The sequence below is a fragment of the Mandrillus leucophaeus genome, unplaced genomic scaffold, assembly GCF_000951045.1.
Source record: "Mandrillus leucophaeus isolate KB7577 unplaced genomic scaffold, Mleu.le_1.0 Scaffold2, whole genome shotgun sequence".
NCBI lineage: Eukaryota > Metazoa > Chordata > Mammalia > Primates > Cercopithecidae > Mandrillus > Mandrillus leucophaeus.
The window spans coordinates 10,056,126-10,083,291 of record NW_012102031.1 but is presented as its reverse complement, the minus strand read 5'-3'; the positions used below and the strand labels follow the sequence as shown (position 1 = coordinate 10,083,291).

General features: G+C 44.6%; 1 protein-coding gene across 3 annotated transcripts in view; it reads right to left on the bottom strand.

Moving 5' to 3' along the window:
- Positions 1-27,166, bottom strand: part of LARGE (like-glycosyltransferase) — a 692,738-nt gene that overhangs the window by 330,059 nt on the left and 335,513 nt on the right. For all 3 annotated transcript variants that reach the window (XM_011978982.1, XM_011978983.1, XM_011978984.1), the window contains exon 5: positions 12,147-12,270. In XM_011978982.1, coding sequence (XP_011834372.1) covers positions 12,147-12,270 — 124 coding nt within the window. The remainder of the gene's footprint in view (positions 1-12,146; positions 12,271-27,166) is intronic.

Below are 27,166 nucleotides of genomic sequence, written 5' to 3'. Positions count from 1 at the left end.
AGGAGAAGGGAGGGGACAGAGGAGGGGACAGAGTGGGGAGGGGAGGGGAGGAGAGGAGGGGAGGGGAGGAAACCTTTGCCTAACTTGAAGTCACTACAACTTTCTTTGTTTTCCTCTGTAAGTTCTACAGATTTAGCTCCTATATTTAAGTGTTAAGATTCATTTCAAGTTAATTTTTGTATGTGGTATGAAGTGAGGAGCAAGATTTATTTTTTCCCATGTGGCTAATAGTTTATTATTTATTTCTTTTTATTATGTTTTTCTGTCTCATCTTCTTTGCTTCTTACCTATTTTACTTAGGCTTTATTTCATTGGAAATAATCATCACTAATCAGGTAGATCTAATTGTACTTATTTCATCAGGGGTCATGTCTGAGCTTTGCAGAAATATCTTACCCTTTTTCCCAGGATGATCAAAGTGAAGAGTTAAAAGATACTACCTAAGTTACCCCAGAAAATCCCCTATATTTAACAGCTTTTAAACCCAACTCATACTCTCCAGTGTGTTTTAAAAATGGATGTGATCAGCTTATTATCTGCATATGTTCTGAGGGCAAATATTTTTTGGCATTTGCAATCAGCCTTGCAACTGACTTAAAACAATTATTTCCAGATCACTCTATGTGTAACTCAGTACACACTGTCTGCCCTTTATAACCTTTTCGTTCCTGAATATTCATTTTGATCACTTTTTTGGGGTGGCTTACAAATAAGCTACAGTTTCTTCAAGAATAATACACTGTGTATATATATTTTTTCTGTTTGTAAAAAATTTTTAAATCTATTTATTTAGAGACCAGGTTATAAGACTGGCTAATCTGTGTATTTTCTTGGTAGAGACGGGGTTTCGCCATGTTGCTCAGGTAGGTCTCGAACTCCTGGGCTCAAGTGATCCACCCACCTCAGCCTCCCAAAGTGCTGGGATTACAGGCGTGAGCCACTGCACCTTGCGTTTTGGTGTATATTTTCTGGGTTCCTGCACAGCCTAGCATTTTTTTTTCTGTTGCCTTATAACATGAGAGAACTTGGTGGGTATTCTCGGATCTCTGTCTATTTTGCGCAAAACTCTACAGACATTTTATCTGGACACCTACTCTTACAGTGCAAAAGCTGAGGCGGGATTTTTATTCTTCCAAGATAATAAGCTTGTCTCTGCCTTCTGCCCTGGTATTACCATGTAGTGTGAGAAACCAAGCTCCATACCTTGTCCACAGCTATCAACAACCATATGTGTTACTCAGCACTTAAAATATGTGTGCCCAAAGTGAGATGTTCAAGATATATACCAGTTTTCAAAGACTTAATATTTACAATCTGTAAAATATCTCAGGAATTCTTAAAATACTGATCACAGGTTGAAATGATACTACTTTGGATAAATAAAATTAAATAAGATCTATTATTAAAATTTATTGCAGTGGTTCTATTTTGCTTTTCAAAGTGTGACTACTGGAAAATTTAAAATCACACAGATGACTTGCCATTTTATTTCCACTGGACAGTGCTGCTCAAGAGTCAGACTACCCAAAATTTATGTTTTGGTTCTACAATGAATTTGCTGAGTAATCTGAACAAGTCTCTTTCCTAAGCTTCAGTTTCCTCGCCAGGAAATAGTAGGGATAAAAAAAGATTATGCAGGTTAAGCATATTAAGTTGGCACATAATCAACTCTTATTAATGAGAATTATTATTCTTAAAAGAAGGATTTTGTTTTAATCCTTGCAATTCAAATAATTTTCTAGGGTGTACGCTAATGTGGGCAACTTATCACTGATTTTACCTGGATTGTAGAGGCTCCTTTTGATCTGCATGTATACAATTCTTTTCGGTGCTTGACCATTTTCCTTGAGTTCCATCATCCTAGGGATGAAGCAGCCAGCACCCTGGCTCTTGCAGTATCTAGAGTCCATAGTTTTCATTAACTTTTTCCAACAACACCTCAGCCACTCAATCTGAGGCTAACATGCCAAAAAAAACAACCCAAAAAAGGGCCTCATCAAAAATACCAAATCTCTAACATCTCACTCCTCAAATCTAGCCTTTTATCCTTTCATAACATTTGGACAAAGACTCTGTGCTCAGTGCAAAAATTTCCTAACTTCATCATAATTTCCAGTTTACCCTGCCCATCGCTTTCTCATTATTTGTCAGACACCTCTGGTCTGTCTTTCTTTTTTTGAGCCAAACTCCATCATTACAGCCACACCCTTGAATCAATGAAGTTTTTTGTTTTTGTTTTTTAGATGGAGTTTTGCTCTTGTCACCCAGCCTGGAGTGCAATGGCACAATCTCAGCTCACTGCAACCTCTGCCTGCTGGGTTCAAGCAATTCTCCTGCCTCGGCCTCCTGTGTAGCTGGGATTACAGGTACCCACCACCACGCCCGGCTAATTTTTGCATTTTTAGGAGAGACAGAGTTTCACCATGTTGGCCTGGCTGGTCTTGAACTCCTGACCTTAGGTGGTCTGCCCGCCTCAGCCTCCCAAAGTGCTGGTATTACAGGCGTGAGCCACCAGGCCCGGCTGAAGTTGTTTTTTAACTCAAGTTTCTGGTAGGTAAGATTTGTGGTGCATGAGAACAGCACTGCAGGGAAGGCTCGCAAGAACGAGATTCTGGCATCCGCTCCATCCAAATGCTGCTCTCCTTAGCAGCATTTGGTTAATTGTTTTGGCAAATTCCTTAGAAATAAAACATAATAAAACACATGTCCTCTCTGTAGCATGGAGTTCTTGGGAGGACACAATGAAAGTAGGTATATGAAAGCATTTCTCTCTTTTTTAATTTTTAATTTTATTTTTTGTGGGTACATAGTAGGTGTACATATTTATGGGGTACAAGACATGTTTTGATACAGATAAAGTATTTCCTTATCAGGTGAATGAAGTATGAACGAGAAGACCACAATTAATAAGAATGAGAAGGAAACAACACTCAGGATGAGAAAAAAGGTGAGTTGGGACACTTCACTGCTTTTAAATGAGTTTAAGACTCTGAGCTCAGACCAATCACAGCTCTAGGTGGGGCATGTCACATATGCGGATCTAGACCAAGTGCTGTGATCTGCAGAAGCACGGAGAATGTTTCTATCTATGGGATGGAGACACAGTGGGGAGCACATTTAAGCAAGTCAGCAACCTGGAAGGCGTTTATTGCGCAAGCTGATCAGAAGACATGTTTAAGGGTCAACTGCCAACTAGGCTCCATACACTGTCATTCTGGGGACAGTTGAAGAAATGGAGTAGTGATTACTGAGAAGACAGGACTCAGTAAATGTGTCAGGTCTTCAAACAACTGGTTGACCCACACTGTGTAGCTCAACACATAGAAGCCAGGCATTTGTTGGAGGCCAGGATTGGCCAGATTTTGTCCAAAGGCTGGGCATGAACATAAATGTTACAGACCTTGCCCTCTAGATTCCCTCTGTCCAGTAGAGAAGGCAGATGAGGGAACAGAGAAATGGTACACAGGCTTGCACTTGAGCTTCACTAATGCTCAGGTGGACCAATGAGGAGAAATAAAAATGATGAAGACTTTGGTAAAGCCTAAGGCGAATATTTCTAATAGAGTTTCCAAATATGGAACAGGGTCCTTTGGGAGGTAATGATCTCTTATCTCTGGAAGTATTCAAAAGCAGAAGATTAATGACCAACTCTATAGAATATTATAGAAGAAAGTGGGAGGTTATACTAGATGACTGCCAAATTTCTTTCTAATTAAGATTCTATGCTTCTCAAAAGGGGACAAGACCCATTCATTAGAAGACTGTTAAATAAAGAAGAATCTGCCTGTGTAAAAAGTGAATTGAACAAATGACATAAAAGGATTATTTTCTAATGCAGATTAGAGTTTGCGTTCATTGTCTAAAATTTTCCATGTCCAGTATTTCACAGTCAAACATCAGTCTTATAAATACACAAAGGTATGCTTTCAAGTGCTTTATGCTTTTCCATGTCCATTCTGTAATCTTGCCCTCATTGTGTGAGAGAGAAAAGCCCATGACAGAGGCCAGAGGTACACTGCTGACCTTACGGAACCAGGCTTTACATTCAGAAACCACACAGATAATCCAAGAACCAATAAAACAATAAAGAAAATGGGATAGTGGTAATTTTTCCAGACCTGCGCACAACATTTAACCTCTGTCACCCTGCTGAATAACACAGGACCACAAAGGAAAGAAGGAACAAGAGCATAAATCCATCAACTATTCTAGAAAAATAAGCCATAATGTAGACCCTCTGAGAGGTCGGCAGTCATTGTCGGAGAAGAAGAGGAAGGGTTGACATGGTGGGCTTAGAAAAGAAAAGATTTAAGAAGTTAATTACAGTCATCTTTAAATCTATGAAAGGCAGCCACATTAGAAACAAAAAGAAGAAAGCAGGATTTCTTGAGTGCCTATTATGTGCCAAGCACTGCTTTCCATTACGAGTCCTCATTTAACTGCATTTAATCTTCACCAGTAAAGGAGAGCCAGAAATAACCATTTTGATAGGCTATTTATTCGCCTCTGTCCATTGCTCTGGGTATTAACACATTATTAGTCATCTGGGGGATTCAGAAGGCCACACACACCTTACTTCATTTCTCATGTTTCTATAGGGTATCCCAGAGCAGATAATGCCCTTCCATGAGACATATCTACATCTTCTGTCTTTCCTCTGCAGGCCCAGCTTCACTGGAACTGCTCCAGCCTCATGAGAGCATTTGGTCACAGCACCTGAAGTTCAACCATTGTTAAGTGTGGTCCCCATTGAACTATAAACCAGGCTCAGCAGCCAGAAAACCCAGATCCCATTCTGGGAAAAGGTATATGTTAGAAAGAAACATATGTGATATCTTGTTGGGCAATTCAGTTGCCCTTCTTTGCCTAATTCATCATCATCAACAACAACAACAACAACAACAAACTGTAAGTATTAAGCCTCCTTCCCATGCTAGAATCCTATGATTTCATGTTCTCTTCAGTCTCTCCCAGAAGAAAATGTCCAGTATTCAGGAAGCATAGCTTCCCAGGAAACAGACAGGGTAGGCAGCAGCTTACCCACCCCCTACATGAGAGGAACAATGAGTCTGCCTCCTAAAGGATGGCAGGGGGGCTGAAAGATGACAGTTATCTAAAGACAACCTCTGCCATCCTCCATAGAGACCAGCACAAAGGCAATTAAGGATGAGTAGGAGGCCAATTTTTAGAGTCCACCCTCAATATTTTCTGCAACCACAGTCCTGAATCTCACTTCATCATCTTTCTGATGTTGGTAACAAGCGGGCATCGAGTCTAAGAGAAAAGGAGATAAATTAGGGTTCCCAGCTGGACAGGTGAATCATGAAACAGCCACTGCCCTGCCGCTTCCCTTCCTGAGCTCGGGATCATGCGCACCCCAGTGATGGCATGGGGGTGACTTTCTGGGCCAGCTGGGGCAAGATCAAAGGCTGGTAGACATGTAGGGCCTTGTCTGAAAACTGGTAAGAAATGTTTTCCTGATTTAAAGCCAACTGTCTAGAGTGATGACTGTTAGTTTAGAACAGGATCCTCGGATGGAAGTGACAGGGCCATCCCTATTCTCAGCAGCATCCTTAGAAGGGCTCCCTTTTATCCCCTACAGGAAGTACCATTCCCAGCAGGCCTTCCACGCAGGGGCCATGCTTAATGTACTGGTTCTTCAGTAACAGCCAGAGAAGGAACGCCCCTTGCAAAAGCTCAGAGAGTCCTTGTCTAGACACAATAACAGTAACTTAGCTGAAATAAGCCACAGAGAGGGGAATAGGATACAGGATAAAGGGCACAGATTCTGGAGTCGGACAGTTCTGGATATTCACCCTGGCTCTGCCATGTACCAGCTACGTGATTTGGAGTTAGTTAACTCCCCATGCCTCAGTTCCTTTGTATATACAATGGAAATAATAACAGGACCTAGTCCATAGAGGTGTTGTGAGAAACAGACCATGAAAGAACCAGGTAAAACATGAGAAATGAAGTAAATGATTCTTTATTATTATTATTATACTTAAAGTTCTGGGATACATGTGCAGAACATACAGTTTTGTTATATGGGGATACACGTGCTATGGTGGTTTGCTGCACCCATCAACACATCATCTACATTAGGTACTTCTCCTAATGCTGTTCCTCCGCCAACCCCCAACCCTCTGACAGGCCCCGGTGTGTGATGTTCCTCTCCCTGTGTCCATGTGTTCTCATTGTTCAACTCCCACTTATGAGTGAGAACATGCGGTGTTTGGTTTTCTGTGCTTGTGTTAAGTTTGCTGAGAATGATGGTTTCCAGTTTCATCCATGTCCCTGCAAAAGACATGAACTTATCCTTTTTAAAGGCTGCATAGTATTCCATGGTATATATGTGCCACATTTTCTTTACCCAGTCTACCATTGATGGGCATGTGGGTCGGTTTCAAGTCTTTGCTATTGTGAATAGTGCCGCAATAAACATACATGTGCATGTAGCTTTACAGCAGAATGATTTATAATCCTTTGGGTATATACCCAGTAATGGGATTGCTGAGTTAAATGGTAGTTCTGGTTCTAGATCCTTGAGGAATTACCACACTGTCTCCCACAATGGTTGACTAAGTGATTCTTAAGCAACAGATGTTAGACCACAGCCTGTGGGATCCAAAGTCATGGAAAAGAGGAATCTTGAATTCAAGTGCAACTCGACGGTCGTAACCAACAGTCATTTCCCAGGGGCTGTGGCCCATGTCCTTCAACTTCCCTTAAGATCTCCAGCACATCCATGCCTACTGAATTATACAATCCTCTATCTCATGTCATTTCATCGGGGAAGGGAAAAGTCGAATATCAGCATCAGCACTTGTTAGCAGCCTAATCTTCAGCAAATGCTCGTCAACCCCGCACTTTAACTTAAGAATTATCTGTGAGATGGAGGTAATCATACTTCTCTTTCCAACCCCCAGGTTCGTCATGAGAAATGAGTGACAGCACGCACCACTGACAAAGCTCTATGCAAAAATAAGTTCTCCTCCTGTAGACTGGAGCTGCATGTTTTGAGTGGAGTTCAGAGGAGAGGTACCTTCAGTCCTGGTAGCCTGTTGGTACCAGGACTTGGAGGGCGCAAACAAATGGGCCATGTACACATCGGGAAGACCAATGAGCATTTCACAGGCCACAGAGACAGGCCGGCTGAGCCATCACTATTTGCAAATCCCTCCCTAATTGGTCATTACAGAGAGAAGTGTGCTGGTCCACTGCGAATTTCCCACAGTTCATTTTTAATCATGCACCGATCTCTCACAAATTTCCTGTTCCCTATTACTTCATTCTCCAGCACTAACAGATATCATAAGGGGCCCACAGGAGCATTTCTGAGAAATGCCATTTCCAACAGCTGTACCAAGTGATTTCTTGGAGCTGTATCCGGAGAGACCGTCACGTGTGTCTGCTGAGGGTACCGTCTGACTTGCTTCCTGAACGCAACTGCGGACCACAGCACAAGGCCATTTCTCTCCTGTTCTTTCTCCTTCCCTGAGGTCGTCTACTGGATGGTGTTTTAATGTGTTTCCTTCCTAGCATACCTGTCATGGAAAGACACTCACTCACCGGTCCCAGAGCTGCTCCTAGGAGGCGAGCTGGTGCAAATGGAGAGGCCTTATCTATGCGACTTCAGGGTGGCTGGTGGGCAAACTGCTGGCTGCCCACGCAAGCCTCCCGCACACAAATAGGCATTAGGAATGTGGTGACCCTGGGCTCCACCATGATAAAGAAACGTGAACTCCTGGGCCTGACAGTGATAGAGAAACTCCCTGCCATTGGTTTTATTATTCTTAGGGATCCAGCTCTAAATTCATCGTGTATCAGTCATTTAATAAACATCTTTACAAGCCAGTCATTTAGCAAGCATCTTTATAAGTTGTAGCACACATCTATAAAACTTCTTTGAAAAATGGTTTAGCAAACATCTTTAAAAGCCTTACACCAGGCATTTGGGATACAAAGGTGGTGAAATACAGACGTGATGCTGGTTTGGGAGCTTACAGTATAGGAGACAGACAGACATTTATTAGCTCATCACACAAAAGCATGAAATAATACCCTCTGTGTTGAGTTTACCGAAGAAATGTATGTGATTCTAGGAGAACATGTAACAAAGCAACCCCAATGAAATGAAAAAGGCAGGGAAAGTTTCCCTGAGTGCATGTAACTTTAGCAAAAGAACTTGCTATTCATTAGCAATGGGGGAAAGGAAGGAAGTTGGGGAACAGTTTAACAAATAGAAGAAGTCACCTGTTCAAAGGTGCTCTGGTGGGAAAGAAGGAGCAAAGTGAATCTGCAGGACTGGAGAGTGAGGAAGGATGCAAGTGGTGCGAGTACACCTTGGAAGGAGGCAGGAGCCAGAGTCTGCAGAGATGCGACTCGGTTAAGAACTGTGGCCTCGGCCGGGGGCAGTGGCTCATGCCCATAATCCCAGCACTTTGGGAGACTGAGGTAGGCGGATCACTTGAGGTAGACGGATCACTTGAGGTCAGGAGTTTCAGGAGTTCGAGACCAACCTGGCCAACTCTGTGAAACCCTGTCTTTACTAAAAATACAAAAATTAGCTGGGCCCGGTGGTGCGCACCTGTGGTCCCAGCTACTCCACTCAGGAGGCCGAGGCAGGAGAATCGCTTGAACCCAGGAGGTGGAGGTTTCAGTGAGCCGAGATCATGTCACTGCACTCCAGCCTGGGCGACACAGCGAGACTCCATCTGCAAAAAACAAACAAACAAACAAACAAACACACACTATCTCACAGCAGTGGCCTCTATCTCACAGCAGTAGGAAACCAGGGAACGTTTTATCCAGAGGAAAAGAGTGGCATGACTGCACTTGTTTTTGGAAAGTTGACTTTTGCTAATGAGAGAAAAGATACGGGGGAGGAGAGGTGAGCAGTGGAGGGAAGAGACTAGTCTGAAAAACATTTGCCATTGTGCTGGGGAAAGATCACAAAGCATGGACTAGGTAGGTGCAGCAGGTGGTGGAGCCACCCTAGGGTGTGATGTGGTTAGACCCGGGGTAAGAGAAAGGGACAAAGATGAGCTCTCAGTTCCAGATCAGCAACTAAGCAGATGGCGATGCCACTGCAGAGGGAGTTGTCAGGATGGTGGAGTAGGCAGATCATGGCTTTGGGGTTGTTGATCTGGGTTATGTATAAACTAACACATAGACAGATGCATTATAATACATCTAATAGATCATGGAGTCAGGTCTGGGTTTTCATCCTGGCTTTGCCATGAATCCTATTATTATTATGAAAAAATTACTTTTTATAAATACTTTCATCCTCACTGTTGTACTGGATTCTGACAACGCTCTCAGGGGACTCAGGAATGTGAGAGAGATAGGTGGTTAACTGGTAGGGGAACAAAAAGCAGGTGTCAGGAAGCTTCAGTGAAGTCTTCAATAGTAGAGATGGGGTTAGAGGACAGGACTCTAGAGACAATATTCTTTTGAACATATCATATTTTCTAAATTATCATATTTTCTAAATTATCTAAATTATTATTTTCTAAATTATCATATTTTGAGCTATGAAGGATTCATTTCAGATGTATTTTAAAAAAAAAAAAAGCCAGCATGTAAAATAATAGACAGCTGGTCTCCCTGGATTAAAGTAGGCATGACAGAGTCAGAGCATCAGTGTTTCCTCCCCTTCTCCCCTTAAATCCGAGACCTCACGGAAGGGGCTTACAGGAGGGAATTCCAGTCCATAGTACCTTACCCCTTCCAATTCTTAGCTGTTGATGGATTTCACAACAGGCCACACCACCCAAGGGCATTTTAAGTCATTCTGGCCTTGGCTGCAAGTGGAATGAAGCATTTTTAAGAACCTGCCATGTTGTGTACACTGGGCCATCTTATTTCACCCCTTCCTTTGTGGCTGACTCAGTCCCAAGCCATCTGAGAGCTGAGAGAAGCAAGGTTCAAAACCAGTTAGAGAATTCTTCAACAGTAAACCAGGTTTGAAATTAGTTTTTTTCGCAATCACTTTGTATTTTCTTTTCCTTTTTTCCTTTTTTTTTTAGAGAAAAAAAAAGATACATTCATTCACCCATGATCTTACTGCTATGATCATACCACATCACACCACATACCACTACAATCGTACCGCTTGCCAGCTCTATCACCCAGGCTGGCATACAGTGGTTCGATCATAGTTCACTGCAGTCTTGAACTCCTGGGCTCAAGTGATCTTCCTTTTTCAGCCTCCAGAGTAGCAGGGACAACAAGTGCAGCCATCACATCCAGCTAGTTTTTTGTAGGGGCAGGTACCTCACTATGTTTCCCAGGCTGGTCTCAAACTCCTGGGCTCAAGTGCCTCCAGAGCACCTGCCTTAGCCTCCAGAGCAGCTTCGACTGACTACAGGCGTGTGCCATCATACTTGGATAATTTTTAAAATTCTTTGTAGAGGTGGGGGGGGGGTCTCACAATGTTGCCCCGGCTGGTCTCAAACTCTTGGGCTCAAGCGATCTTCCTGACCGCAGCCTCCTAAAGTGCTGGGATTACAGGCGTGAGCCATTACGCCCAGCCCACTTTGGTGTCTTCCCTGCGCAGGCTCACAGGGGACGCGGCACTGGACTCCGACCGAAAGAAAGGCAAATGGTGAACGCAGTGGCAGAGGCATCCTTGGGAACCAGCTGCCACTCCTCCTTCCAGGCTGCTTTTCCCCATGGTGTTGGCGCTAAGACCCTGGGAGACAGAGTGGCTTGCTTTCACCTTAATTAGCGCAGCAATTTGCTAAATTTTGTTTTTCCCTTTTTAAGAGTGTTAATCAATTTTAGCTCAGAATAGATTGGAATGGCACGCCAATTACCACGACAATCCCCAAATGCTAAATTCCGAACATCTCCATCAACCTCAGAGCCTGAAATATGTGAACATCGGAAACTCTGGCTGGCATGTCAGTGATCTATTAAAAATGTTATGGCTCTAAAATGAAAAGATAATGGCTTTCTGAGGTTTGGAACAAGCAATTTGCCAGAGTCAGCCCCATGCTTAGGTGTTAAGTCCTTCCTAAGGTGATCGGAGACAGAGCATCAGTGTATTTCTGCAAAGTCACATGTTCCTCTAATCACAGCAATTTGTGAAATCCACAAGCATTAGCAGGTACCTACTACGCACCAGAAATACAGAAAAGAATAAGATGCGGCTCCTCTCCTCCTATCCCATTGAGAAGGGTCCAGTAGACAGAGAAGTGAACAAAAAATGTCTTCCTCTTTCCTGGGAAAGTCAGGTGTTTCTTAAGAGGAGTTGGCACTGCAGCTGAGTCCTGAAGGATGAACAGGAGTTGTGGCAAGGTAGGTGGGAAGGGCATATCAGATGGAAGGAACAGAATAAGCAAAGACTCAAACACAGAAGAGGGGGCCAAGGGAACCAGAGGTGTGCTCTGCTACTTAGAGTTAAAGGAATAGTAAAGGTTTACAGGAATGCCAGCGACAAGACCGCAAGTAAAATCAAGAGCCAGAATATTCAGGACTTCTTAATCGGGCTGTGGGTCTCAACACGATGCAAGCAAAATGGTACCACAAAAAAACTGTAAGGGAATGAGATGACCAAAAAGGTTTCATTTGGTTGAAATCCCTCCAGCCTGGCATAACCTTTAATATTTATTCAACGGTGTCTTTTTAAAGCACATTGAAATATATTCTCACATTTGAGTCTCTTAATTATCCCCATGAGTTTGGTATTTCATCCACCTTTTCTACTGATGAGAAAACAGGTCCAGCAGAGGTACGTGGTTTACTTTGTGTCTTTTGACCAGTAAGTAACAATACACAGATTTAAACTCCAGCCCATAAGGGTCTGAGTTTAGCATTTACTTCACTGGGTAATAGAACTCTCTAGATGACAGCGACCATAGACCACTTTCAGATTCTACACCAGGCCAATGGCCTCCAGCGTCTCCAGAAAGACTTGGTGGTCAAAACTCAGACCAAAGTGGATTCTGTGCACACAAAGTGGTTACTTTAATACTTCTGATAATAAAATCAGATTCTGGTGGCAAACAACCTCATTACGCCGTAGGCACTCTCAGTTAGGAGCTGAGACTTCTGGCATTGCTACAGTCTACTAAACCACAAGCAGTAACGCTTCCAGCTAGAGGAGATCACGGACGTGCCTCCCCTCCTGCCCATACCTTGAGCTCGTCTGCATTGTAGAAGTCCACACGCACGGCGGGCACCATCCAGGTCTGGAAGAGCGTGGCCAGGATCTGCTCCGCAATGGAGTCGGCAATAAGGTGGAAGTGCAGAGGGTTCCGTCTGTGGGGAGTGTGAGAAGGAAGGGTCAGGAAGGGATGTAAGGCTCTTTGAATTACAGCTGCAAAAACACACTCTTCACAGTTCCTATGGCGGGGGTCGTTTCTAAAGGCAATTGTGGGAGTAAATCTGGCATGTTACAAAACCGGTACTCACTGGTGAGGCTGCAGGAGCTGAAAAGGAGAGAAGGCATCTCACCCAACCTCCGTGATTCAGAGAAGTGACAACCAACCGCCAATCACTACTGACACCCAATTCAGGCCAAATGCCATACCTGTTATGAGGATATTCATTTTTTTCTGAAAGTCGTAAGTAGAGCATGTGTTAACAATTTGGTCAACCTTTATATCTGCCACCTGGACTTATCAGCCTTAACGCAGAAACACATCAACATAGGGTAAGTTTTTTAGACTGGCTGCAGGCGGCTGGCAAGAGACTTCTCTCACAGCACGGTGTAAGTTCAGTCTTCTGCGTGTTCCTCTCCAAAAGAAAACAAGGCTTTAAGACGGAGTCATCCGGAGCCCCCATCACCCAGTATCAGCTTGTCCTCACTTTCAATATTTCTATAGCTTTCACTTATCCCAAAACAGACCACTTTCAGATTGTACACCAGGCCAATGGCCTCCAGCCTCTACAGAAAGCCTTGGTGGCCAGAACTCAGACCAAAGTGGATTTTGCGCTAACAAAGTGGTTACTTTAATACTTTTGGTAATAAAATCAGATTCTGGTGGCAAACAACCTCATTATGCCCTGAACACTTTCAGTTAGGAGCTGAGATGTCTAATGCTGCTTTTACTGAGGCAGCACCCAAAATATCAAAGAGCATTACGCAAGGGCAAAACTTCCAGAGATAAATGGAAAAAGGGTTCCAAACCCAGGTCTGAAATTTATGAGTGGGAATCTTGAGCATGTCACTTACCCCTTTGCACTGCTATTTCTACATTCTGGAAAATGTGGAGAAAGACCTTCTCATAAGGCTGCTGGGTTGATTAAATACGATAAGAAGTGCAAACTATGGCACATCAAAAATAAACATGGGATAATAATCAATAGCAGATGTGCCCTAATGAGGAACCGGCTAGACACAAAGCAATACGTCAGTCAAGACCTACTAGCATAAATACTATTGCGCTACTACAAATAATGACATACAGCGTAATGCCATGAGTTACAGCGTAACTCATTCATGGCATGAGTACCGACTAGCAATAGAGCACTGTGGGAAATACAAAGATGAGAATGACCCGGCCCGCTGACCTCAAAGAGCTCATACTGCTCAGAGACAGATGAGCACAGTTAAATATAAGCACGGCGCGGAATGTGATAAGGACTACAAAAGAACACAACGTTCCATGGGAGTAAAGCAGCAGCCAATTCTGACGGGGTCAGAAGGACCTGTAAGAGGAGAGGGAAGCTGTGCCCTAAAGGGAAACGCAGGACTTTGACAAGAAGAGAAGGCAGAGGGGATGCAATCCCAGGTGAGCAACAGGAGACAAAGGCTGGGCCCAGGTTGTATTAGGAGTGGGGGCCGGGGGCGGAGGGGCTTAGCAGGCCTCCACGGTTGGAGCAGAGAAGGACAGATACGAGAATGTAATGAAAGTTTAATTAAAACAGTCCAGACCGGGCACGGTGGCTCACGCCTGTAATCCCAGTACTTTGGGAGGCCAAGGTGGGCGGATAATGAGGTCAGGAGATTGAGACCATCCTGGCTAACACAGTGAAACCCCGTCTGTACTAAAAATAAAAAAAATTAGCCAGCCAGCTACCTGGGAGGCTGAGGCAGGAAAACTGCTTGAACCTGGGAGGTGGAGATTGCAGTGAGCCGACATTGTGGCACTGCACTCAAGCCCGGGTGACGGAGCGAGACCCCGTCTCAAAATAAATAAATAAATAATAAATAAATAAATAAATAAAATAAAAACAGACTAGACTTCAGGGAGGTGTTGGGGGCAGGATGACTGGCCTTTTAGCTTTCAGCTGTCGGCTTGGTCACTCCCCAGCCCTATCCTATGTTCCAGACATACAGACTCTCTCTCAGTTTCCCACCCACTACCCCGTGCTCTCTCTCCACCCTGGACCTTATCATGTTTAGCTTGCTCTGCAGGGAACTGTCCCGCAGTTGCTCATTCAATAAATCCTTATTGGGAACACCCCATTTGTCAGGGGATGAACCGGATGCTGGGGGCCACAGTGGTGAGTCACACATACCCGCACTGTCCCCGTTGTCATGGAGCTCACAGTCTTGCCCACCCTGCACCTCCACGTTCAGTACTTGGTTATCTCTTAGTCCGCTTTAGGGCCACCATCATTTGCTCCTAGAATCCTTTCCTGACTCCCCACGTCTAGGTCAGGGGCCCTAACTGTTATCCCAGCCACATGTACCCACCTACTCATTCTTAGGTAGTGGTTGCCTGTCTACTTGTCTACAACCCCCCTGGGAGCTCAGCAAGGTCAAGGATCACATCAGATGTGTTCAAATGGACAGATCCATGATCTACAGCTCAGTGCCTAGAAGAGAGGAAGAGTTTAATAAGTGAACTGAATGGATAGATGGGTGGTGAGTTGTGGACAGATGAGGGGAACAGATGTAGACATGTCATTTGGGAGATCATTAGACTTGGGGGGTGTGAAATGAGAATCTGATTGAAACAGTGTTGGCCAGGTGCCGTGGCTCATACCTGTAATCCCAGCACTTTGGGAGGCTGAGGCGGGTGGGTCACCTGAGGTCAGGAGTTTGAGACCAGCCTGACCAACACGGAGAAACCCCATCTCTACTAAAAATACAAAGTTAGCCAGATGTGGTGGTGCATGCCTGTAATCCCAGCTACTCGGGAGGCTGAGGCAGGAAAATCACTTGAACCCAGGAGGCAGAGGTTGCAGTGAGCGGAAATCGTGCCATTGCGCTCCAGCCTGGGAGAAACTCTGTCTCAAAGGAAAAAAAAAAAAAAAAAAAACACCCCAAACCAGTGTCTATGCCAGGAAGAGCGACAACGAAGCTGGATCTAGAGGATTTCAAAAGAACAGATCTTAGATATGAGAAAAAAAGAGAAGGAGGAGCAGAAGGCAACACTGGGGTTCCTGGGTGGGTGGCAATGGCTCCAGGACCAGGGATACGACGAGAAAGTCACTGTGGAGGAGGACAGTGAGTCTGGGATTGGGCACACCAAGATGAAGGCGGGGGTGGCAAAGCCAGTGCTGTTGCTGAATGGGTGGGTCTAGACCTGAAGAAAGGCAACCCGCCATACACGTGACAGGTGTCTGAGGGTAATAAACCGAATAAACGAATCCAAAAGCAGTCAGCACTGCAGAATTTCCCCATGGGACCCACTGCCTAAAGACTGCAACTTTCCCGTAAAATTATCCACGCTCACCACGCTCAGTGGAAAGGGGCATATCTTCCTTAAAGCTTCCCTAAACGCCCTATAAGAAGCTGCCACTGGGCCGTGGTGATGTTTGGTGGCATGAAGGGACAATGCTGTGTTTGCCCATTGGCCAGTGGCTTACCTGAGGGCGAAGTCAGAGGCAGTAGGACAAAGTCACTGGGATATAGATGGTCCATTTGGCCCTCACCGTTTCCACGACTGTCTCCCAAGGCCATAGTTGCCATAATGGAGTCTTATTAATGGAGAATGGATAAAGGTAAGCCTATATCATGGTCAAGTTGCATGTTCATCTACAGTGGCTTAATTTGAGCCAGGGGGTGACAATAATAAAAGGACCAAGCTTCTTATATTTGCTCTAACACATCATACTTGCCACATTTCTGTATCTTTCTGTTCCCTCTCCATGGAATGCCCTTCCCTGCTTGGAAGCCCCATGAATTCCTGTTCATTCTTCAAAATTCCCTGTGTAAGTCACCTCCTCCTGGAAACCTTCTTTGAGCCCTTCCTTGTCTCTTTCTCCTGCTAACTCTGCGCCTTGTGTGAAAAGCTCGCCTGCCATCTGCAGGAAGGCATTATGATACGGATTCAAACCGCTGGCTCCCTGTCCCTATTGTGAGATCACGGGGGACAGAAACCATCTTTTCATCTCCATCCACAGTATCCAGCAAAGAGCCTGGTGAATCATGGGTCCTCCGTAGATACTCTTGTAACAACAACAAAAAGCCAGTGCCCCTCCTTCTGTTATCACTGTAACCACCATCATAGGAGGGCAGAAAAAGTTGATGGCACACTCCGTATCAAGAGTTAGGAGTTTGGGCTGTGTTCCAGAACGCCTGGCTTGGCATCCCGGCTGCAGTACCTGCTGAGTGACTGTAAGCAAGTCACTTCATCTCTCAAGGCCTCAACTTCCTCATCTTCAAAGCAGGAGAGAGAATGGGAAGCAAGGAATATTATATTGGATAATTGTGAGGATCAAGTGACATAATAAACATAAGGTGCTTAGTAAAGTACTACCTGATATATGGTAAGATTTCAATACAGGTTCTCTATTATCAATACTAACTTATGATACTGCTTTTTTTTCCTCTACTACTTTTGCATTGACTGTTCGATGAAGTATTTGCAATTAGTTCTTCCAAGCACAGACAAAAAACGGGCTGAATGAATAAATATCCAACAAAGAGCTATTAAGCAATAACTACATATAAGTTACAACAGGGATATAGGTGATGAATGAGCTACGAGCATTCTCTTCAGGCAGCTTGCAATCTTGGAGAGTCAGAGGAAGACAGAATACAAAAAAAGTCCACACACATCAGAACATGGATTCGCCACTGTGCTGGGCTGCCACACACAACCGCAGAGCTTGAGAATGGTCCACTTCCCAGGGAGCCTTCCGCAAAGACTAACGGGTAATAACGTGCAGGATGCTCTTACAATTAGACGGAGCACAACCTGCACAACTGTACATGACGATTCTACAAGGAGGAGCACAAAAGCTACGTGGCGGTGAGAGCGAGAGAGATGATATTTTGGTAGTGAAGAATCTGGGAGGTTTCCATGAACTATGTGGCAAGTAAACTGGAGCTCTAAATGCGTAAAGGAGGAGGAGAGAGGGAGGTATTCAAGCACGAAGTACAGGCAACCCTTGAGCAACACAGCGTTGAACTGTACGAGTCCACTTACATATGGATTTTTTTCAACAAAACCTGGAATGGGAAACCCAAGTATACGGAGGGCTGATTTTTCCCACAGGCAGTGATATAGTTTGGGTATTTTTCCCCATCCAAATCTCATGTTGAAACGTAATCCCCAATGTTGGAGGTGAGGCCTGATGGTTAGCGTCTGGGTCATGGCAGCGGATCCCTCGAGGCTTGATGCTGTCCTCATGGTGTGAATTTTCTCAAGATCTGGTTGTCTAAAAAAAGAGTGTGGCACCTCCCCACACTTTCTCTTGCTCCCACTCTCCTCTTGCATGTGATGTGCCTGTTCCTGCTTCACCTTCTGCCAAAAGTAAACACTCCCTGAGGTGTCCCTAGAAGCCAAGGAGATGCTGGTGCCATGCTTGTACAGCCTGCAGAATCATAAGCCAATTAAACCATTTTTGTTTATAAATTATCCAGTCACAGGTGTTTATAGCAACGCAAGAACAGCCTAACACAGAAAAATTGGTACCAGGAGTGAGATACTGCTATAAACATATATGAAAATATGGAAGCAACTCTGGATCTGGGTAACATACAGGGGCTAAAAGAGTTTGGAGGGCTCAGAAGACGACAGGAAGATGAGGGAAAGTCTGGAACTTCTTATAGACTGGTTTAATGGTTGTGGTCAAAATGCAGATAGTGACAAGGACAGTGAAGTCCAGGCTGACAAGTTCTCAGATGGGAATGAGGAACTTACTGGGAACTTGACTAAAGGTCGCCCTTGATATGCTGTAGCAAAGAATTTGACTGTATTGTGTCCATGCCCTAGAGATCTGTGGAAGTTTTAACTTAAGAGGGACAACCTAGGGTATCTGGCAGAGGAAATTTCTAAGCAGCAAAGTGTCCAGATGGAGGAGAAAAGAAATAATCTAAAAGTTGGAACTTAAAGAGGGAAGCAGGGTGTAAAAATTTGGAAATTTTGTAGCCCAACCATGTGGAAAAGAAAGAAAAGGCTTTTTAGGATGGTGGTGGAGTTGTGGGGAGAAGAACCCACAACTTGCTAGAGATATTTGGCATAACTAAAAAGGGGCAAAGTACTGACAACCAAGACAATGGGAAAAAGGCCCTGAAGACAATTTCAAAAGTCTTCCAGGCTGCCCCTCCCATCACAGGTCCAGAGTCCCAGGAGGAAAAAATGGTTTCCTGGGCCAGGACGCCATTGCCCTGCACCACCCTAAAAGGCTGCTCTGCATCGTGGCCCCTCCAGTTCCAGCCTCAGCCCAAAGGGCCCAAGATACAGCTCAGGCTGCAGCTTCAGAGAGTGCAAGCTATAAACCTTGGCAACTTCCATGGGGTGTTAAGCCTGTCAGGACGCAGAGTGCAAGAGGGAAGGAGGCTTGGCAGTCTCTACCAGATTTCAGAGAATGCATAAGAAAGCCTGGGTGCTCATGCAGAACCCTGCTACAGGGGCAGAGCCCACCAGAGACGTTCTATTAGGGCAGTGCTTAGGGTATATGTGGGGTTGGAGACCCCACACAAAGTCCCCTCTGGGACACTGCCTAGTGGAGCTGTGGGAAGGGGGCTACTATCGTCCACGTTCTAGAATGGTACATCCACTGGCAACGTGCACCTTGTGCCTGGAAAAGCCACAGGCACTCATCTCTAACCCATGAGAGCAGCTGCAGGGGCTATGCACTGCAAAGCCACAGGAGTGTACCTGCCCAAGGCTTTGGGAGCCTGCCCATTGCACCAGTGTGCCCTAGATATGGGACATGGAGTCAAGAATTATTTTGGAGCTTTAAGATTTAATGACTGCCCTGCTGGGTTGCAGACTTGTGTGGGGGCCTGTAGCACCTTTCTTTTGGCCAGTTTCTCCTTTTTGGAATGATGGTATTGACCTCATGCCTGTCCCACCATTGTATCTTGGAAATAAATACTGAGTTTTTTATTTTACAGTTTCATAGGTAGAAGGAACTCATCTCTAGATGGGACTTTGAACTTGGGACTTTCGAGTTAAGAATGGAATAAGACTTTGGGAGGCTATTGAGAAACAATGATTGTATTTTGAAATGTGAGGACATGACATTTGGGGAGGCCAGGAGCGGAATGATATAGTTTAGATATTTTTCTCCCACTCATATCTCATGTTGAAATGTAATCCCAAGACTTGAAGGTGGAGCCTGGTGGAAGATGTCTGGGTTATGGGGACGAATCCCTAATGGCTTGGTGCTGTCCTCACAATACCGAGTGAGTTCTCACGTGAGCTGGCTGTTTAAAAGAGTGTGGCACCTCCCACCCTCTCTCTCGCTCCTACTTTCACCATGTGATGTGTCTGCTCCTCTTCACCCTCCTGACATAAGTAAATGCTCCCTGAGGCCTTGCCAGAGGCCGAGCAGATGCTAGCACCATGCTTGTGCAGTCTGCAGAACTGTGAGCCAATTAAATCTCTTTTCTTTCTAAATTGCCCAGTATCAAGCACCTCCCCCGACCCCCCGCAGAAACAGAGCTTCGCTCTTATTGCCCAGGCTGGAGTGCAGTGGCACGGTCTTGGCTCACTGCAACCTCTGCCTCCTGGGTTCAAGTTATTCTCCTGCCTCAGCCTCCCATGTAACTGGGAATACAGATGCCCGCCACCACACCCAGCTAGTTTTTGTATTTTTAGTAGAGATGGGGTTTCACCATGTTGGCCAGGCTGGTCTTGACCTCACAATCCGCCAAAGTGCTGGGATTACAGGAGTGAGCTACCGCACCCGGCCTCAGGTATTTCTTTACACAAGAATGGTCTAACAGAGGTAGGTACCACAGGGCTGACTACAGGACTTGAATATGTGCAGATTCTGGATATGTGGGTTTCCTGGAACCAATCCCCGCTGTATACCAAGGGACGACTCTGATAGAACAAGAAAGGAACAAAGGTGGCAAAGTACAGAGCAGGTCTGTGAAAGAACAATAGTCATATTTGGGTGGATCATACAACAACATTTACTGGACACCTGCTTCATGCCAGAAATAGGGAGCATAAAAAGAAAAAAGAGAGACCACGTCTTCAGGACAGACTGGGCTAGAATGTGTGAGTTCCTAAGAACTGCAAATTGCATTCTCTCAGAGAAACAGCCAGACAAGGTTTGGAGGCTCAGCAGGTAGCAAATCGAAGTTATAAATCTGGGAAGTTTTAACCCAGTTACAGAGCAGAAGTTGGACCAGTGTGGGGTAAGAGGAGCAAGCCCTTAGAGAAAGATGCTGCAAACATTAGGATGGGGCTTCCTGCTTCCATCTTCTTCTGCCTCTGGTCTATTGAAAGCATCCCTCTAGAAGGCTGAGTAAATCCAGAAAGAAGCCTCAGCCTCACCTTTACGGCAATAGTAGGTGTCTGCATTGTCAAAGGGAATAGAGTGTCTCATTAGCTTCCCTGACAATATGAAAATGCTTAATCAGAAAACACATGAGCCCCTCAGCCCAGGTGAACACCAAGACCTAGGCAGTTTGCTGACACTCTCTCAGCAATCAAAGGCGGGCTACCAGCAGCCTGTGTCTGACGCCTATCAGACAGCATGCTTGAGGGGTTCCATTAACATTCCACTTTGGGTACCATGATAAGAATCTGGGCCCAGACTGCAGTTCCTGACAGTGGCCTTTTTCTTTTAGGCTCACCGAGCCGTGGCACAAGCACCTGGAAATACCGCCCAGACCACCTCTCCTGGAACTTCTGCGCGAGCCGAAATAGTTCCCCGGAGCTTTAACCTGTAAATCTGACTGCCAACCAGAGGGCCCCACTTCCACATCCCACAGGTCCCTGGGAATGAAGAAGCCCCCAGTTTCAATGCTACTACCCACCAAGTTTCCAATGATTTGTGGAGCGTTTGTCTGGGACCTGTCTCTTCTTTCGAATGGAAACTCCTTGAGGACAGAGGCTGGGTCTTGCATTTACTGCTGCATCCTAGCTCCCAGAACACCGCCTGATACAGTAAGCACGGGCCTGTGTTTATTATGCAGGACTGCGTGGATGAGTGGCTTCCTCAATGTCCAAAACAGAAATCAGTTTTCCCTCTCTTGGTCCCTTACGCAGGTTTCCCCTTGAATTTCCTGCCTGGCTTAAAGGTGCCCCATTCACCCAGCCTCATAAGCTAGAAATGGGGGCACGCCTGGGGCCCCCTCCGCAGCTATATGCCCCACACCCAATCAACCTCAAGCCCTGAAAGGCAGCTTAGCTTAATGGTTAGGAGATGGGCCTTGAAAGCACAACTGCCTGTTTTTTTTTTTCTTAACTTGGTTCTGTCATGAACAAATGTTCAAACTTGGGAAAGCTTCTTCACCTCTGAGTCTCAGTTTCCAAATCTTCAAAATGGGCTTGATCACAATAGCTCCTACCTTATAGTTATTGTCAGATCGATTGAGCTAAAACATATGCAGCACTTAGAACTAGGACTGGCAGGAAGTGAGTAAATGTTAGCTTCATTATCCTATCCAACCTTGGGGATACCTCATGAATATATTCACTCTTTTTTCTCATGAATATATTCACTGTTCTTCTGACTCTCTTACTCTCTCTGATATATCCTCTAGCCCCTAAGCCATATGCTCGCTCTAACATAATCACACAACCCCCTGCTCACTGTACAATACATAAGCCCCAGCCTCTTGCATGCAGCAAATAAGACCTTCAGCGATCTCACCCTATCTGTGCCTCAAAATTCATGTCTTCACACCCCTTCCTTAAACCCTGCACTCCAGCCATTTCTCTCTCAGTTTTACCTGTGACCAGCTCCTGCTCCTCCTGCAGGAATAAAGTCAAGAGTCACATTCCCAGGGAAACCTTCCACGACCACCCCATCCAACACAGCCCCATCTCCCCCATCACTCTCCATCCCACTGTCCCGTCAGATTTCTTCCTAGCATTTATTACTACTGGAAATCTCCATGTTAACCTCCAAGACTATCTCCTACCCTCCAAGAGACTGTTAGCTGTGGAAGACAGAGCTTCTCCAGCTTCACAAACTACCTCCTCTCTTGTTTACTCTCTCTACAACCCCAGTGCTTAGAGAGCATCTAGCTGGTCTCGGGTGCAGTTCCAGGGTTGAGCATGCTCTCCTGGCAGGCTTGTGCCCATGCTGTCGCCTTTTCCTGGACCATCTACACTTCACACCGCTAACTGCGTCTGGCCTTCTGTTCTCAAGTTAGACACCAAGGCTCTGAGGAGGCCCTTCCATGGCGTCAGATGCCCTTCTTAGTGGCTCCAACTGAGTCGGTGCTCAAAGCTTAGTTCAGGTCTTTGAAATAATCTACTATTTACTTCTTTGTTCCCTGCTAGATGGAATCTTAGAGCATGGGTGCCTTATTTTGTTAATAATCTTATCCCTAGATTTTTTCTTTTTTACAGCCCCTTACAGGTAGAAACACTCAGTGATTGTTTAAGGAAAGAATGAATAAATAAACACATGAATAATTACCAAAAAGATCCAAATGCCCTCAGATTGACACAAGTGCCAAAGAGATTCAAATGCCCACAGCCTGACACAATTACCTGGAAGTTAGGTACAGAGGCACTTAGAAAAAAATGTAGGAGCAAATCTTTTAACATTGGGTTAGGTAATTGTTTCTTAGATATGATACCTGAAGCGCAAACCATGAAAGAAAAAAAAACAGATTTCACTGAAACAATTTTTAAAAAACGCTTTCTCTCTTTCTGCTGTCTGCCATGTGAAGACACAGCAAGAAGGTGGCCATCTGCAAACCAGGAAGGGGGTCCGTCCCTACCAGAATCTGATCTCAGACCAGCACCCTGATCTCAGACTTCTCCAACTTCGAAACCATATGAAATAAATTAGTGTTAAGACAAAAAAAAAAAGAGGAAGAAATTTTGTGCTTCACAGGACATGATCAAGAAAGTGAAAAAGAACTACCAGAGTGGGAGATAATATTTTCAAGCACATATTTGATAAGCAACTTGTATCCACAATATATAAAGATACTGTACAGCTCAAACAATAAAAGGACAAGTAAGCCAATAAAAATTGAGCAAAGGATTTAAATAACCTTTTCTCAAAGAAGATATACAAATGGCCAACAAGCACACGAAAAGACACTCAACATCATTAATCATTAGGAAAAAGCAAATCAAAACCACAATAAGCTACTTACCCATTAGAATGGCAAAAATAAAAAAGATATATAACAAACGGTGATTAAGAATTTGGAGATATTGGAACCCTCAATGGTTACCGGTGGAACTGTAAAATGAAGCAGCTGCTTGGAGAAACAGTTTGGCAATTTCTCAAAAAGTGAAGCATAAAAATAAAAATATCTATAAAAATATGAAAACAGATGTCAACACAAAAGCTTATACAGAACATTCTTAGCAAAATTGTTCATAATAGTCAAGAAGTGGATGGCCGGGCACTGTGGCTCATGCCTGTAATCCCAGCACTCTGGGAGGCGGAGGCGGGTGGATCACCTGAGGTCAGGAGTTCAAGACCAGGCTGGCCAACATGGCAAAACCCTGTCTCTCCCAAAAATTTAAAAAAAAAAAAAAAAAATTAGCTGGGCATAGTGGTGGGCACCTATAATCCAAGCTACTTGGAAGACTGAGGCAGGAAGACTGCTTGAACCCAAGAAGCAGAGGTTGCAGTGAGCCGAGATTGCGCCATTGCGCTCCAGCCTGGGCAACAAAGCAAGACTCTGTCTCAAATAAAATAAAATAAACAAAAGGCGGGGGGTGGGGGGGGGGCACTGAAATGGCCATCAGTTGATAAATGGATAATGCAATGGGGTATATCCATACAATGGACTATTTCTGGATAATTGAAATAACTGAAGAACTGATACATGCTACATCAGGGATAAACTTTGACAACATTCTGCCAAATGAAAAAAGCCAGTCCAAAAGACTAAGTATTGTATGATTTCACTTCCATGAAATGTCCAGAACAGGCAAATCCAAAAAGACAGACAGCAGATTAGTGGTTGGCATAAGATGGGAAGAGGAGGAAATGAGTAGTATTGGGGCTGGGGATTTCTTTTTAAGGTTATAAAAATGCTCTGATATTAAATACTGAGGATAGTTGCACAATTCTGTGAATTTACTAAACAACCACTAAATTGTAAACTTTTAAAGAGCACATTTTATCTTATTTACTTATTCATCTCACAGGAATAAGTAAATATTGGAATGTGGGTCTGACCTGCGTATTTGGGAGAGGGAAGGAGGTCTGCTCGGCTTCTGTTTCTGGGCTTCCTTCCCTAGGGGGATGTGCTAAGCAGTAAATGGTGTGCCCACATGGGAAACCCTGCAATTGTCCAGGTTGGCCTCTGACCGGGACGTAAGTCCAATTCATGGAGACATAAGTGAGAGCCCTATTTGTGGCCACAGTTGAAAGAACATCCTATATTCAAGACTAACAGCAATAAAGGAGACTATTTCACTCTTCATATGTGTGACTTCTGAGCCTCATTTCACATTTGGTTCCTAACTCAGGAAGGTAAGAAATAGTGTTAATGACAGAGCCCAGAAAATTCCAAAATCAGCCAAAGCCTGTGAGTCTACATCCTATTCTCTTTTGTTCAAAGGGAGATTAGCAAGAGTTAGACAGATGTTAAGGACATATTTACACCAAAGAGAATTTCACCAACTGCAGATAATAAAAACTCATTCAGAGGAATAATTTTCTCAATATATGATTCAAGACGATTCAGTTTTATATTTGTATAACATCTAAAATAGTCTTTTATGCCAGCTACCAGTTATAAATACATTTGCGAGCATTGCCTGAGGCCTATTAGGAAAAGCTTCTGCCTGGACAGGCCAGCTTGGGTACACATCTTAACACAAAGTGGTCCCACATAGTATGCCTGGGTTACTGCCACCCAGATATTGCTTCAGATATCAAGTGTGGTCCACAGACAGACCAGACCACAATGCTACACCAAAGAAGGAAGCAAGTGTATGCTTCCTCTCCAGCAGAGCCTGCAGACTTCACTCTTAATGAGCAACGCTCCTGCTGCCTCTGGTTTCCTTAACTGCTCCCTTGTTCCAAGCTGAGATGCGATAAATATGGTACTACAAAGAGGCAAAGATAATTAAACCATTGCCTTCTTCCTACCACTCTTTCTTATTTTGTCAGGATTGCCGCGGTCCCTCCAAGGCAATCTAGGGCCTGTTTTCATTAAAATATACAAGGACATTTGAGCTGAAATAATCTTTAATTATTCAGTTTACAATGCAATGGTAATCTTAGGAAAAGAAAGTGCCTGTGAGAGCAACTTGAATTCTCAGTGAATCTGTTGCACTTACAGATTTAATAGGACGCGTGTCAGAAAATCACCACAGCCAAAATGAGGGTTTTTCAGGAAGTCTTTCATTTGAGAGTGGCCAAGTGCCTTTGATGATATGGGAAGACTCAAGGACAAGTCGGTGACATATCAGAAAAGCTTTCCAGAAAAGAAGAACAGAGCAACTTTCAAGAAAAATCAAGGCCAGGCGCGGTGGCTCATGCCTGTAATCCCAGCCCTTTCGAAGGCCAAGGCAGGCGGATTACGAGGTCAGGAGATCGAGACCATCCTGGCTAACACAGTGAAACCCCGTCTCTACTAAAAAATACAAAAAAATTAGCCAGGCATGGTGGCGGGCGCCTGTAGTCCCAGCTACTCGGGAGGCTCAGGCAGGAGAATGGCGTGAGCCCAGGAGGTGGAGCTTGCAGTGAGCCGAGATCGCGCCCCACTGCACTCTAGCCTGGGTAACTGCTGCAAGACTGGGTCTCAAAAAAAAAAAAAAAAAAAAGAAAAATCAAAAGACCTTCTAATGCAGTAAAAGCAGCATGGATTGTAGGGGCTGGCAGAGCACAGGTTGGAGACTGATTCACCTGTGACCTTGAACAAGCTATTCAACCTCTCTGAGCCTTGGTTTCGTCATCTGTTTGTGGGGATAATGGCATCTACTGCACCAGGTTGGGATGACATTCACATGCAATAGCCCATGTGAAGCTTAACATCTTCACTATAAAAAGCAGTTCCCTTTGGTTTTAATATTTATGGGTATGACCAAGTACCATTGATCTCTTACCTGTTCAAAGATATCACCTGCCCATGCTATTTTCTTCAGACTTACTGGAAGTACCAATGCCCAGGCCTTTAAAACCTGTATTGATTCTACACTTAACATGTCAAAAATACATACCTGGAAGGGGTGAGAACTGATAGAGGCAAAAGGCAGACAAATGTCTAGACAGAAAGGAGCAGGTCCGTAGTGAAATCCAACCTTCAAGCCAGAAACAGTCCTGGGTAAATGCTTGAACTAGATTGAGAACCCAACTTCCTGTTTGGCATGCTTTCCTCTAATTAATCCACATCCTTCACCTATTTTACACATATCTACCCTTTCCTAATTGGTTTTCCACACTATCGTGCCCACCTTTGTGTGGTGTCTTTGCTTTAACCTCTTTTGCATAGTCACAAACTAATCAGCATGCATTTCCTACTCTGAGCCCATAAAAAGTCTTGTGCTCAGCCATATTGGGAACTCTCCTGCCTTTGGGTAGGGGGACCACCCCCACATCCTCTCCCACTAAAAGCTGTTTCATCACTCAATAAAACTTCCCATCTTGCTCATTCTTTGAGTGTCCGTGTGCCTAATTCTTCCTGGTCACGAGGCAAGAACCCAGACCTAGCTGAGCTAAGGAACAAAAAATCCGGCATCAAAATGATTATGGAGATCACAACGTCTACACTATCAGCCAAAATGAATATTAAAAGAAAAAGTAAGAATAATGAGGCCGGGCAAAGTGGCTCACACCTGTCATCCCAGCACTTTGGGAGGCTAAGGCAGGCAGATCACTGGAAGTCAGGAGCTCGAGGCCAGCCTGGCCAACATGGTGAAAC